The sequence below is a fragment of the Cyprinus carpio genome, chromosome A12 (genome assembly GCF_018340385.1).
Source record: "Cyprinus carpio isolate SPL01 chromosome A12, ASM1834038v1, whole genome shotgun sequence".
Classification (NCBI taxonomy): domain Eukaryota; kingdom Metazoa; phylum Chordata; class Actinopteri; order Cypriniformes; family Cyprinidae; genus Cyprinus; species Cyprinus carpio.
The window spans coordinates 2,183,586-2,196,110 of record NC_056583.1 but is presented as its reverse complement, the minus strand read 5'-3'; the positions used below and the strand labels follow the sequence as shown (position 1 = coordinate 2,196,110).

At 37.9% G+C, this 12,525-nt stretch overlaps 2 protein-coding genes across 7 annotated transcripts in view; one reads left to right on the top strand and one right to left on the bottom strand.

Annotated features, from left to right (window-relative positions):
• The window catches only part of wnk4a (WNK lysine deficient protein kinase 4a), a 55,905-nt gene extending 48,934 nt beyond the window's left edge, over window positions 1-6,971 (top strand). For 4 of the 5 annotated variants that reach the window (XM_042767120.1, XM_042767119.1, XM_042767118.1 and 1 more), the window contains 6 exons: window positions 852-1,648; window positions 2,591-2,681; window positions 4,629-5,202; window positions 5,419-5,624; window positions 5,920-6,023; window positions 6,197-6,971. In XM_042767120.1, the coding sequence (XP_042623054.1) occupies window positions 852-1,648; window positions 2,591-2,681; window positions 4,629-5,202; window positions 5,419-5,624; window positions 5,920-6,023; window positions 6,197-6,199 (1,775 nt within the window). In that variant the 3' untranslated portion in view covers window positions 6,200-6,971. The remainder of the gene's footprint in view (window positions 1-851; window positions 1,649-2,590; window positions 2,682-4,628; window positions 5,203-5,418; window positions 5,625-5,919; window positions 6,024-6,196) is intronic. The other variant, XM_042767121.1, reaches the window with a different exon arrangement.
• Window positions 6,972-8,455: 1,484 nt separating this feature from the next.
• LOC122146945 (cytochrome c oxidase assembly factor 3 homolog, mitochondrial) lies at window positions 8,456-11,948 on the bottom strand. 2 transcript variants are annotated; one of them, XM_042767117.1, is made up of 2 exons: window positions 11,711-11,948; window positions 8,456-9,244 (listed from the first exon to the last, which is right to left on the bottom strand). In XM_042767117.1, exons 1-2 carry the CDS (start codon window positions 11,913-11,915, stop codon window positions 9,141-9,143), a joined length of 309 nt encoding a protein of 102 aa, XP_042623051.1. In that variant the 5' UTR covers window positions 11,916-11,948; the 3' UTR covers window positions 8,456-9,140. The 2 variants fall into 2 exon arrangements, with proteins under 2 accessions (XP_042623051.1, XP_042623050.1); XM_042767116.1 differs by lacking the exon at window positions 11,711-11,948 and adding an exon at window positions 9,913-10,128.
• Between the last annotated feature and the right edge of the window lie 577 nt (window positions 11,949-12,525).

The window sequence follows — 12,525 nt, the reverse complement described above, 5'->3', positions numbered from 1 at the left end:
CTAAGGTAAAGGTAAAAGCAGCCGCTTCAGATTCTACAAGTGAGATCATCACAATATTGTAATGTACAGCACAGTTAGTTTAGACAATGTTATAGATTACATATAACAATGGTATTAAATAATGAGTGTTTTTAAAAATTAACTTTTAAATGTAAAAGTTTGGGAAAATTGGGAAAGAGCATTAATAATTAAATATCCAATACACACACACACACACACACACACACACACACACATATATATATATATTTATTATATATATATATATATATATATATATATATATATATATATATATGAATACACATAAATAAATAAAACATCTGAAATATCAGTCCATAACCAATTTTGTACTAATATATTTTACATTTACATTTTACATTTATGCATTTAGCAAGCTCAATATATTTTCAGTTTTCAGTTTTCAATTAAAAATTTTAAACATTTGTGATGAGCAACCACACAGCAGTTATTTTAGATGTACTGTTTTAGTTTTGAATCAATATTTAATTACATTTTTAATTAATTTTTTAAAAAGTTTTACAAATTTGAAAGCGTTTTTGCCCCCCCCCCCAATTTATTAGTTTATGTTTTGCTATTTGTCTCTTTTTTAAAATGTCTATATAGTTTTTATAAATTTTTATTTCCGTTTTAGCTTTATTGTTATACATTGTCAAAATGAACATGAGAAATGTTGCCTTGACAACTAGCTGAAATTTATTTCCTGTAAAAAGGTTTTAGTTACTATAATATCCTCGTCGTATAATATCACAGCTGCATGCTTTTTTGTTCAACTTTCTCTATCTCACTCCAAATTACTGTTGTGACTTATGTTTTTTGTCTTTTCCCAGGTTTTCCTCATCCTCATCACATCCCATCAGCTTCAGTCTATCCTCCTGATCCCAGAATGCCTCATTCCAAACTACCTCACATGCAGCAGTACATGCCCTCATACATGAACCCCGCAACCCACTTCCCTTTCCCGTACCCGCCTCACCCAGCCTCCCCCAAACCCGCCCACGCTCCCCTGTCCCGCTTACACAGCAGTCCGTCATACTCCCTCTCGTCCCCTTCATCCGTCCCGGGCTCCCCGAGTCCCTTCAGCTCGGACGTCTCAAGTCCTGTTTCCGACGTCAACCTGATGTCTCCCCCTCCGACTCATACTCCCACCATGTGGCCTCCTCACACTCAACCCCTGTTCTCGCTGGCAAATATGCTGTCTATGGCCATGAGCATGGCACATTCGTTCATGCCCACGCAGAGTCTGGCACAGGCCATGCCGGGGTTCCAGCCCGGTTACCCCGCGATGTACGCGCCCCAGTATCCTCCATCTGTTCCGGCGGAGGTGGCGTACAACCAAGGGATGGCCGAGTATTACCAGACCTTGGCTTCCCAGTTTCGGGACACTGCGATGTCGTCTCCTTCCCGAGCTACTCCAACATCTGCTTCACCCAGCGGCATCTCCACATCCAGCCAGCAGACAGCGTCCACAGTTCCTCAAGAAGGAATGCTGTACACACAGGAATCCTCCAAGGAATATCCTCACGGATACAGACCCGCTTTCCCCAGACACTTACTAGAGCAGCGGAGCAGCCCCGGGTCTTCATCCGGACACTCGTCTTCCTCACGAGCGAGTCCAGATAGCAGAGTAAGCCTCATTTTATGCCAGTCTGTACATTTGTTTTAAGAGCTGCAAAATAAACAGAAATAAAATTGCAAAGGCTGCGGTTTAATAAATAAATATATGCACTGTCATGCATGATCCAGTGTTTTCAGTGGCTCGGTTTGCAGTAAACGCTGCTCCACACGCCACATCTGTTCTGAGTTTGGGTCAGTTTAACATAACATAAGTCAATCATCTCCCAAACAGCTTATAAACCAGCTTTGGTCAACAAAAGAGAAGCTCCCTGTGGTTTTCTGCTTAAAATAAAAGCTGGTTTACGGTTTGAAAATGAAGAAATTAAGACAGCCATAAATATAAGTATTGTGATTTTACAATTAAACTTTAAAAGAAATGATTATATTATTTTTCTTACTTTTCATTTTACAGTGCAATATAATTAGTCTGAGCAATCACTGGTCCCAAAATTACTTTTATAGCTAAAAAATGAGCAATGTGCATTCATGACATTTAATTCAAATGTTCTTTTTTATTTAATCATGTAAATAATAAAAAAATGAATCGCTTCATAAAATATGTATATTTTTAAAGTTATTTCTTTACACCATCATTTCCATTTCCAGTAAACTGTGATATATAATTACATTTTTATTAAATATATAATGATAAAAATGTGTGGATATGATAACTGATTCACAGCCTGGGTGGAACCATTGATGGGTCCGGATCTAAATCATGATACGCAAACTGGTGACCTCTGCTCTGATCATTGAGTAAATGTTTAGCTTTGCTGTGTTATGACTGTGTTTGTTTCCATAGTGTTGGCAATTGTTCTGACTCTGAGCACGTTTTATATGACTGAATGTCAATGGCTAACATTGCTTAAGTACCTTTGAATGTGCTTATCCTCGCTTATGAAACCCAGATGTGGAAGAATGCCTGAATAAAATGCTCTTGCGTTCACTCCAAGTGTCGTCATCCAGTCCTAGATCATCGTCCCCCCTGGCCACGCCAGAGACTACCAGAGCATCCCAGTGCCAAGAAATCTCTTCACCATCTGGTAAGATATTGACCCAGAACACAAACACCCCGACCCTTTTACACACACTTATGCAACCCTGCAGTTACGCACTACCTGCTTCCTGCTACACTTTCTTCTTACATAATGTAGTTTTATAATGCTTAATGGTTAAAGGGTTTGTCGACACCTATTAAATATGCCTGTCCGACCTACAGGCAGAGGAGGCGATTGCCTAGGGCCTCCATAACCGTAACATCCCTATACGCAGAATACTAGCCTCATTGTTCATTGGCTCACTAGCAATGTAGCTACAAAAATTAAGTCAAAAAACAAAAAACCTCAAATGTGTGTATCTTCTAAAATCCTGCTCTACCAGAACACTTTATTTCATTTTCAGCTAGAAATGTCTTTTCGCTTCCACTTGATTTAGTAGCAATGCAATACATGGAATCATATTAATTAATATTAATAATAATATGACAATAGTAGTGTAGTGAATATTGGTGCCCAGCTAGGAAAAAAAAATGATAAAAGCATTGAAGTGGTATTCAGGAACTGTGAATAAATTGCTAAACAAATGATGAACAAATGAAGTCTCTTATGCTTAACAAGCCTGCATTTATTTGATCAAAAATACGGGGAAAAAAAAAACAGTAATATTATTGTGAAATAGAAAAGTAAAAAAAAAAAAAAAAAAAAGGAACAGGATTTATTTAAAATCGAAATCTTTTGTAACAATGCCGTTCGAAAGTTTGTAATTATATGGGTCAGTAATTTTTTTTTTTTTCGATATCTAATAAAGGAAGACTGAAGAGTGGAGTAATGATGCTGAAAATGCAGCTTTGACTCACAGAAATAGTTATTTTAAAGTATGATAAAAATAGAAAACCATTATTTTAAATTGTAATAATATTTCACAATATTATAGCTCTTTCTGTATTACTGATCAAATAAATGCAGACTTGATGATCATAAATGACTTCTTTTAAAAATGTTTGACCAGTATGGTATAATTGAAACTAAAAGTATACACATTTTAAAATGAAATGTGTAAATGAAAAGGTTAGAAATCATATTTGTTTCAAGTGCTTTTTATTGGGGGTGGGGGGGCTCCACATGTCTAGAACAGCCCTGGTCGGTCTTGCGCAACCAAAGCGGTTTTTGTTCCTTGGTTCACAGTTTTTCTCTGTCTCTGAAAGCAGAGCAGTGTTGGCTGTGTTTGGAATGGAATACAAACATCATACTTACTGAATATTACAGAATGCACTAAATGCTGCCTATTGTGCAACTGACTGCACCTTCATTTCCCGCGTGACAAATTATTACAGATCTGATCCCTTTCTGATTCATTATTGGACATTTTTACAGAAAATTCCTTTTGATTTTTCAGTTTAATGAATGCACTATATTTTGTTTCAGGAGCATTGATTCTTTAATATCTTGTATCATAATACCAGATTCACCTCTAAATTATGCATCATTTATTTCTATATAAAATAATACAAATATGCATTTAAAAATGTTTTATAATGTTCAATCAAAACAGTCAATTATATAATAATATATTATAATTAAATTAATTAATTTAGTTATAATTAATTTAATAATTAATAATTGATAGTTTGACTCTCTAACATTAGGCCACGACTACCCCGTTTATTTATATATGTGTATATATATAAAGATTTTTGTGTTTGAGTTTGTACCATTCTGATTAAGTAAAATAATTAACTAAATAATTAAATACAAAATTAAACCTTCCCAATGTAAATGGCTGAAGACCACCAGAGGGTTAAAAAGGCAAAAAAAAGCATTTAATTTTCAGGATGATAACTGTATGTCATTCAAAGGCAATGTGATGAGGTCATGTGACAACAGTATAAAATAATTCTGCATCGTTATTATCATGCTTGAGGGCATTTGCAAGCATGTTTGCAGTCTTTTACATCTTTTTGCACCTTTCCCATCTCTCGTTCTCTCTCACAGAGCCAAAGTCGATTGTAACTGTGGGCCGTTTTCAAGTTTCCCCCAGTAAAGAGATTCCTGCTCCGGCCAGACACACAGAAACACCCACACCCACTGAAACTCCACCTGTCGTCCCTCCGGATAATCACATCAGGTCACCGGACCAAAACCCCTCCGTTCTTCCTTCCTGCGAGGCTCCGCGTGATTTATTGAGTTCTGCTGAGCAGCCCGAGACGGAGAACAATCAAAAAGAAGGCCGAGAGGGACAGATCGATGAGCAAGAGCAGGACGTTGTTGATGATGATGATGATGATGATGATGAAGAGATCCCTGTGGATAAGAAGTACAGGAGGAAGAAGGGACGCAGAGCGGACTGCAGCCCGGCTCTCATGGGAACGTCGGTGGACAGCGGGTTTTCTGTAGCCATGGATACAGACAGAAGGGTGTGGGACGGAAACACGGGCAGCCCTCCGTATGCCACGCCTCTCCACAACCTCTGGATGAGCCACACGCGCAGCTCCTCCTACCTGAGCAGCGACGAATCAGAGAGCGAGGATGAGGAGATGTGGGGGGAGCTACAGGAGCTGAGGGAGAAGTAAGAGACTTTTATAGCTCCGTGGTTCCATGAAGAACCTTTAACATCCATGGAACCTTTCCATATTCCATTAAAGGTTCTTATAATGGCAAACATGTAATGATTTTCAAGTTGGAATGTATTAAAAAATGCATGAAAAATATGTATTGTATGTATGGGAGTTGTGATATTTGGGATAGGGTCGATTGGGCTAAATCCTCATTTTCTCCCTCTCAGGCATCTGTGTGAGGTGCAGTCTCTGCAGGCGGTGCAGAAGCAGGAGATAGAGGAGCTGTACGCCAGATTGGGGAAGGTTCCTCCCCCCTGTATCGTATCTCCAGCCGCAATGCTCTCCAGCCGCCAGCGCCGACTCTCTAAAGGAGGAAACTTCCCGTCGTCTCGCAGAAACAGCCTCCAGAGAGTCGACATTCTGCCTTTAACAGGTTAAAGATTCGAAACATTATCATATCAAAACTTAGTGGGCTGCCTTCCTGTTTGCCACCTACACTGGCAGCTGCCTTTCAAGGGAGCATCCATACATGCATAGCAGCTTATAACTAATGGATTTGGCACTAACGAGCATAAAATGCATCAAACGGATCTCTAAAATTCTAAGAAGTATCTTTCAATGTTAGCTAACTAAGTTAAGTGATGTCAGCATAATACGCAATTATTCTGAATTAAATGAAAATGACGAATGACCGAATGAAATATTTAATATCGTTCTTTACGATACAGGGATCATGCGGAAAAATTCTCTGAGCGGTAACAGTAGCAGCAGTTCCCAGGAAGGTTCACGGCCGACTAAAGGAGTGACTTTCGCCGCTGATTTTACTAGAATGGTACGATACTTCTGCTGATTCCAGGCACTACATACAGCTCAGGGGTTCCCTCGTTTAATAACAGTATTTAGTTCCTGAAGTCTGTCTGTAGGATGCATTCTTGTAAAACAAACCCTTGGTTTCCATCACCACGAATGCCTCTAATGATTCTCTCTCTTCTGTTTCCCTGTCAGTAAGAATCCTTCGCCTGGTACATCGGCGGGACTACGTACATCAGACTACCTCATCCAGTCATGACTGCTCTTACCACACCAAACTCTAAACAACCAGCCACCCAGAAACACAGACACCATCCAGTCCTATCCTCACAGCCTGAACTGGACAGATCGGGATTGTAATATATAATGTAGTTTCCTAAGCGTAATATGCTGTGAGAATCCAGCGTTGCTGTCAGAAGGCGCATTTCTAGTGCATATGCACTAATTAAGTCTGCTTAATTCTGTGAAGAGCCAATGGTTTGGCGGGACTCTGCTGTTTTATGATGCTGTGACGTTCTCTCTGAAGGCTCAGCACTGAGTTTGACTCTCGACTGTCTCTTTGCACTTTCTAAAATCCGCCTGGACCTGCTGAACGGGCAAACATCTGAATCAACAGTCCACTACTGGACATCAGCTGTCCTGCTGTTTCTGTTCTACTACCTGTGTTTGCGCTGTAGAAACTCCAGACCATCACGCAGTAATCAGCATGAACTCTGTAGATCCGCTCCAGAAATATTTCTGCTATTATCTGATAGGGTCTCTTTTATAGTCTAAATGTGAATAAAAACAATGGTAAATAAAAAAACTGATTTAGGGTGGGTGGGATAAACACACACGCTTATATATATATTATTTTTGCATTGATTATGCCAGCTTTGAGATTTTCATCCATGGAGATGTAGAACTTCTTAACCTTGAAGTCTATGTTTATATACGTGTTTATATATATATATATAAAATTGTCTTTTATCAGTCTGACTGTGACTGACCTAATATGGTGATGTTAAAGGAATAGTTCACCCAAATTTGTTGAAAATGTACTCATCCTCAGGCTGTCCAAGATGTAAATGAGTTTGTTTCTTCATCAGATTTGTAGAAATGTAGCATTGCATCAGTGTCTCAGCAATGGATGCTCTGTAGTGAATGGGTGCCGTCAGAATGAGAGTCCAAACAGCTCATAAAAACATCACAATAATCCACACCACTCCAGTCCATCAGTGAACATCTTGAGAAGTGAAAAGCTGCGTGTTTGTAAGAAACAAATCAAGGTGCTTCTAACTTCCAACCATTGCTTCCTACTAAAATATGAGTCCAGAATCCATAATATCAGTGAAGAATTCATCCTGTCTGAATCAGTTGATAAATATAACAAGTAAAAACAGTCCAAAACAGCTCTAAACAAATATGTGGCTGAACGTATAAAGCCAGTGATGTAATAAAGGCTTTTTAACTTTTCACTACAATTTGAGTGCCTTGGAGTTCTTGTCCTTAAATATGTGGCTGGATTTTGATTTGACGAGACGACAGGGGATGGACTTTCACTGGAGGAAGCGTTATTATGGATTATGGACTCATATTTGGCCAGAAGTGACAGTTTACAATTAAAATGTCTTGTCTTATGGATTTGTTTCTTACAAACACGCAGCGTTTCACTTCTCAAGATGTTAACGGATGCACTGGAGTGCTGTGGATTATTGTGATGTTTTTATCAGCTGTTTGGACTCTCATTCTGACGGCACCCATTCACTGCAGAGGATCCATTGCTGAGCAAGTGATGCAGTGCTACATTTATACAAATATGATGAAGAAACAAACTCACCTACATCTTGGGCGGCCTGAGGATGAGTACATTTTCAGCAAATTTTCATTTTTTACGATTTATTCCATCAATGTGCAAATCGCACCAAAAATTAAAGTATGAGTTATAAATTTCAAGACAGATGCAAAATGCACACTGCACTTTGTCGTGAAGTTCAAAGTCCCATTTGTGAAGCCACAGAAGAGTCATTAATAAATGATTTATTGCTGATGTTTACAAAGGGCGGTCAATAAAAGTGCGTTCGCTATTCTTCATTGTAATATCAACACAGTATGATTTTCCAACATTTATGCTTTCTGTAGTTTTAGAGTGGAAACATTGTGTACAATATATGGTGAAATCACTGTTTGTTTCATAATGAACTTATGAGATACCAACCTGCATGATGTTAAAGAGGGATTCGGAATATGAACGATGTTATTTAGAGTAAAGATGTTAATGATGTATTTGGCTTTGTATTTTCACTTGGGTTTCTCTCTTGATGCATCACATCTTTCCACGCGTTTGAGGGTCATTGAATACGACAACCCAAGAAGATCCATTCACGGCTCATTAAAAACTGTGAAAAATCATACGAATGCCTTTATGTGTGCAGCGAACAAGCAAATCAGTTACAGACACAAACACAGCCAATGTGTTTTAGATTGAGATAAATGTGACGATGCTTTATTATACCGATCGCTTCCATGTGCAATGCAACACTTCCATGCTGTGCCTTCTCTATCTTATGATGACGATGTAGTATATTTGTACATTAAAGTCAATAAATATAAAGATGACTGTGGCGTGAGTATTTATTTTAGACACTGCAGCATCATCTTTTTATTGGGTCCATAAAAAACACAAACATAAACAAAACCTTGTATAAATTAATTTTTACTCTGATTATGTATTTGCAGAATTACTGATAAGTATTCATATTCATAGTACAACAAGCAATATGATGATAACATATTCCATGAACTGCATCTCAGAAACACATTTTTATAGTAATCATGTAGAACTGCTTTGGCAAAAACGAAGGGTTTCTCCTTATGGTGGTTAAATATTGAGTTTTGGGTCGAACCAGGGCTGGGCAACTTTGGTCCTGAAGGGAACATACACACATGAACAAGCTAATCAATATCTTCAAGATCAGTAGAAAGCTACAGGGATGGAGCTGAACTGTGCAGGACAGTGGCCCTCCAGGACCAAAGTTGCCCAGCCCTGGTTTCAATGGATGTGACGCCATCTTCTGGCGTCGTCTGCGTCATGCCAGTTCTGTCCCTTGTCAGTTCCTGTTGTCAGTGTAGACACTTCCTGAAGATAAATGTGCTCAGTTCAGTTGGCTCCGGTCTTCGGAGCCTGTAGTTTCGCAGCTCTGGCTTCTTCATCTATTTCATCCATCACTCTTTCTTGGGAGACGGAGTAGAAAGTGTAGCCATCTGTGAAAGCTGGTGAAGGCAAACAGATATCTCTACCATCTGACGAGAGATAAAGGGATAGTTCACCCAGAAATGAAAGTTCTATCACACAGAAAACGAAAGATATCTTGAAGAATGTTGCTGGTAGCCATTGACTTCCATAGTATTTTTAACCATACTAAGGAAGTCGATGGCTACCAGCAGCTGTGTATGTTTACGTTCAACAAAAACAAAAAGCAAGCCAATTATACACTCCTCATGGAAATTTATTTCTGAAATTAGCTTTTTATAATATTTTTAAAAGGATATAAATGAGCTAGATATTGTTTAGTACCGTGAAATCCGCTCAAAATACAACATATTGAAGTAAAACTATTAGGTTAAATTTTCAGTGTTTGGTTTGTTTGGACAGTACACGTGTAAACATTAGTTAACAGCAGCAGTAAACACATTTAAGAGTTTGACCGAGTGTAAGTCAATAACTTGCTCGTCATGACATCATCACGGGTCACATTGACCGAGCACGTAATAAAGCACTCACGTGCAGTAATACACTAACTTATCTAATACTGCTATCATTCATCATAGCCGAGCAGAACATCCTCTTCACTAGCTCAGCAGGCGCTGTAATTTAATGTAAAGTACTGTACTGCTGTCATAACCTTGTGTAACAGAGAGGTAAAGGATACAGATGCCGAGAACCACAGCGCCGATAGCGAGTCCTGTCGCCACGTTTCGACCCCGGAGCTTGGCTGAGTTCTTCTTCCACTGCGCCAGCTCCACTTGTCGGATGAACTGCAGTTGTTCCCTGGTCAGAGCCTCCTTTGCAGGATCTATTCTCTTTGCAAACTGGGCTTCTGGTTTGGGCTCCCCTTGACTACTCTTGTCCGCCATGTTTGAAGCGCTGTTTTTTCGTGACGTAACACGTTTTTTTTTTTTTTGCAAATCAATGCTGCGTTAATTTGCGCAGTCTTTTCTTATTCTTTTCTTTCTTCTTTTTCTTTCTTTTTCTTTCTTTTTTTCTTTCTTTCTTTTCTTTCTTTCTTTTCTTTTCTTTTTCTTTCTTTTTTTTCTTTCTTTCTTTTGCTTCTTTTTTTCCTTTTCTTTCTTTCAATTTTTTTTTTTTTTTCTTTCTTTTTCAAGGTATAATAATAAAATATAATATATTAATACTAATATTATTATATTAATATATAATATAATAAATAATAATACATAATTTGATGGCAGTTTACATGTAGCGCTTGGTTATTTATTTTAGTAGTGTAGTTAAATATAATTAATTAATTGTGAAGCGTGATTGATGAACGGGCAGAATTATGTAGATCACTGATCAGGTATAAATACAATAAAATGAATTACTTCAGTTAATGTAGTTTTATGTTATAGTTCTTGTTTTCTTGCATATTGTATTTGGGGGTCTCTAAAAGCCTTAGCCCCTAGACGAAATTTATCAATGTGTCACTACTAAAACAAGAACTAATACTAACAACAGTTTTTTTTTTACGGCCAATGAAAACATCGTGTTGATGGTGTTGTCACGTGGTTCATGCTACTTTTCTCAACGCCTCTCAGAATTGGCCAATCACAGTCGACGTTGTAGTGCTTCGATTAAGAAATTTCGAAAAATTATATTTAATTGGAATTCGTCTCGAATATATTTGTATGTATAAATATACATTATTATTAACATATAAAAAAAAATTAAAAAATAAAATTAAACGTGTTGAGTATTGAATGAGCTCCGTGACTTAGCTTTCTGGAGGAAAAAAACGAAATCTTTCAGCGCTTGTTGTTGTGACGACGATTACTCTTTACTAACAAATGGCTGGAAATACTATGTTTTCACTGCACACCAGGGAACCAATGAACCCGAGGTTTGGAGAGGTGTCCTTAGACATTTTAACCGATATTCTGTCCAACCTCAACAACAGAAACAAATCCAACTGGAACACGTGTCTGATTTCTGTGCCTGTCTGAACGAAAAGAGGATAGTGGGTGAGTATTGTTAAGCTTTAAACTAACATTAGCATCTAACCTTTAGCTAGTGTTATGTTACTAGGGGTTTTTGTATCAGATGGCGTACTGTAATATGTTAATATTTATAAACAATGTTCTTAACATGACTTTGAGGTCCGCTAATATATCGCAAAGGCCGATATATCGGTAGAGATTCGCCCGATTTTCAGTGTTTGGTGTGTTTGGACAGTACACGTGTAAACATTAGTTAACAGCAGCAGTAAACACATTTAAGAGTTTGACCGAGTGTAAGTCAATAACTTGCTCGTCATGACATCATCACGGGTTCACATTGACCGAGCACGTAATAAAGCACTCACGTGCAGTAATACACTAACTTATCTAATACTGCTATCATTCATCATAGCCGAGCAGAACATCCTCTTCACTAGCTCAGCAGGCGCTGTAATTTAATGTAAAGTACTGTACTGCTGTCATAACCTTGTGTAACAGAGAGGTAAAGGATACAGATGCCGAGAACCACAGCGCCGATAGCGAGTCCTGTCGCCACGTTTCGACCCCGGAGCTTGGCTGAGTTCTTCTTCCACTGCGCCAGCTCCACTTGTCGGATGAACTGCAGTTGTTCCCTGGTCAGAGCCTCCTTTGCAGGATCTATTCTCTTTGCAAACTGGGCTTCTGGTTTGGGCTCCCCTTGACTACTCTTGTCCGCCATGTTTGAAGCGCTGTTTTCGTGACGTAACACGTTTTTTTTTTTTTGCAAATCAATGCTGCGTTAATTTTGCGCAGTCTTTCTTTCTTTCTTTCTTTCTTTCTTTCTTTCTTTCTTTCTTTCTTTCTTTCTTTCTTTCTTTCTTTCTTTCTTTCTTTCTTTCTTTCTTTCTTTTGCAAGGTCTGCAATAATAAAATATAATATATAATACTAATTTATTATTATATATAATAATATAATATATAATATAATAATAATACATAATTTGATGGCAGTTTACATGTAGCTTTGTTATTTATTTTAGTAGTGTAGTTAAATAATTAATTAATTGTGAAGCGTGATTGATGAACGGGCAGAATTATGTAGATCACTGATCAGGTATAAATACAATAAAAATGAATTACTTCAGTTAATGTAGTTATGTTATAGTTCTTGTTTTCTTGCATATTGTATTTGGGGTCTATAACCTTAGCCCTAGACGAAATTTATCAATGTGTCACTACTAAAACAAGAACTAATACTAACAACAGTTTTTTTTTTACGGCCAATCAAAAAAAACATCTTATTGATTTTTCACTCACTTGCTTCATGCTACTTTTCTCAACGCCTCTCA

Bases quoted from the DNA above. Each gene is read 5' to 3' on its own strand.
- LOC122146945 (XM_042767117.1), bottom strand. From the start codon at position 11,915: ATGGCGGACAAGAGTAGTCAAGGGGAGCCCAAACCAGAAGCCCAGTTT. The intron at 9,245-11,710 runs GTATCCTTTACC...CAGCTTTCACAG, and splicing joins CGCTGTGGTTCTCGGCATCT to ATGGCTACACTTTCTACTCC.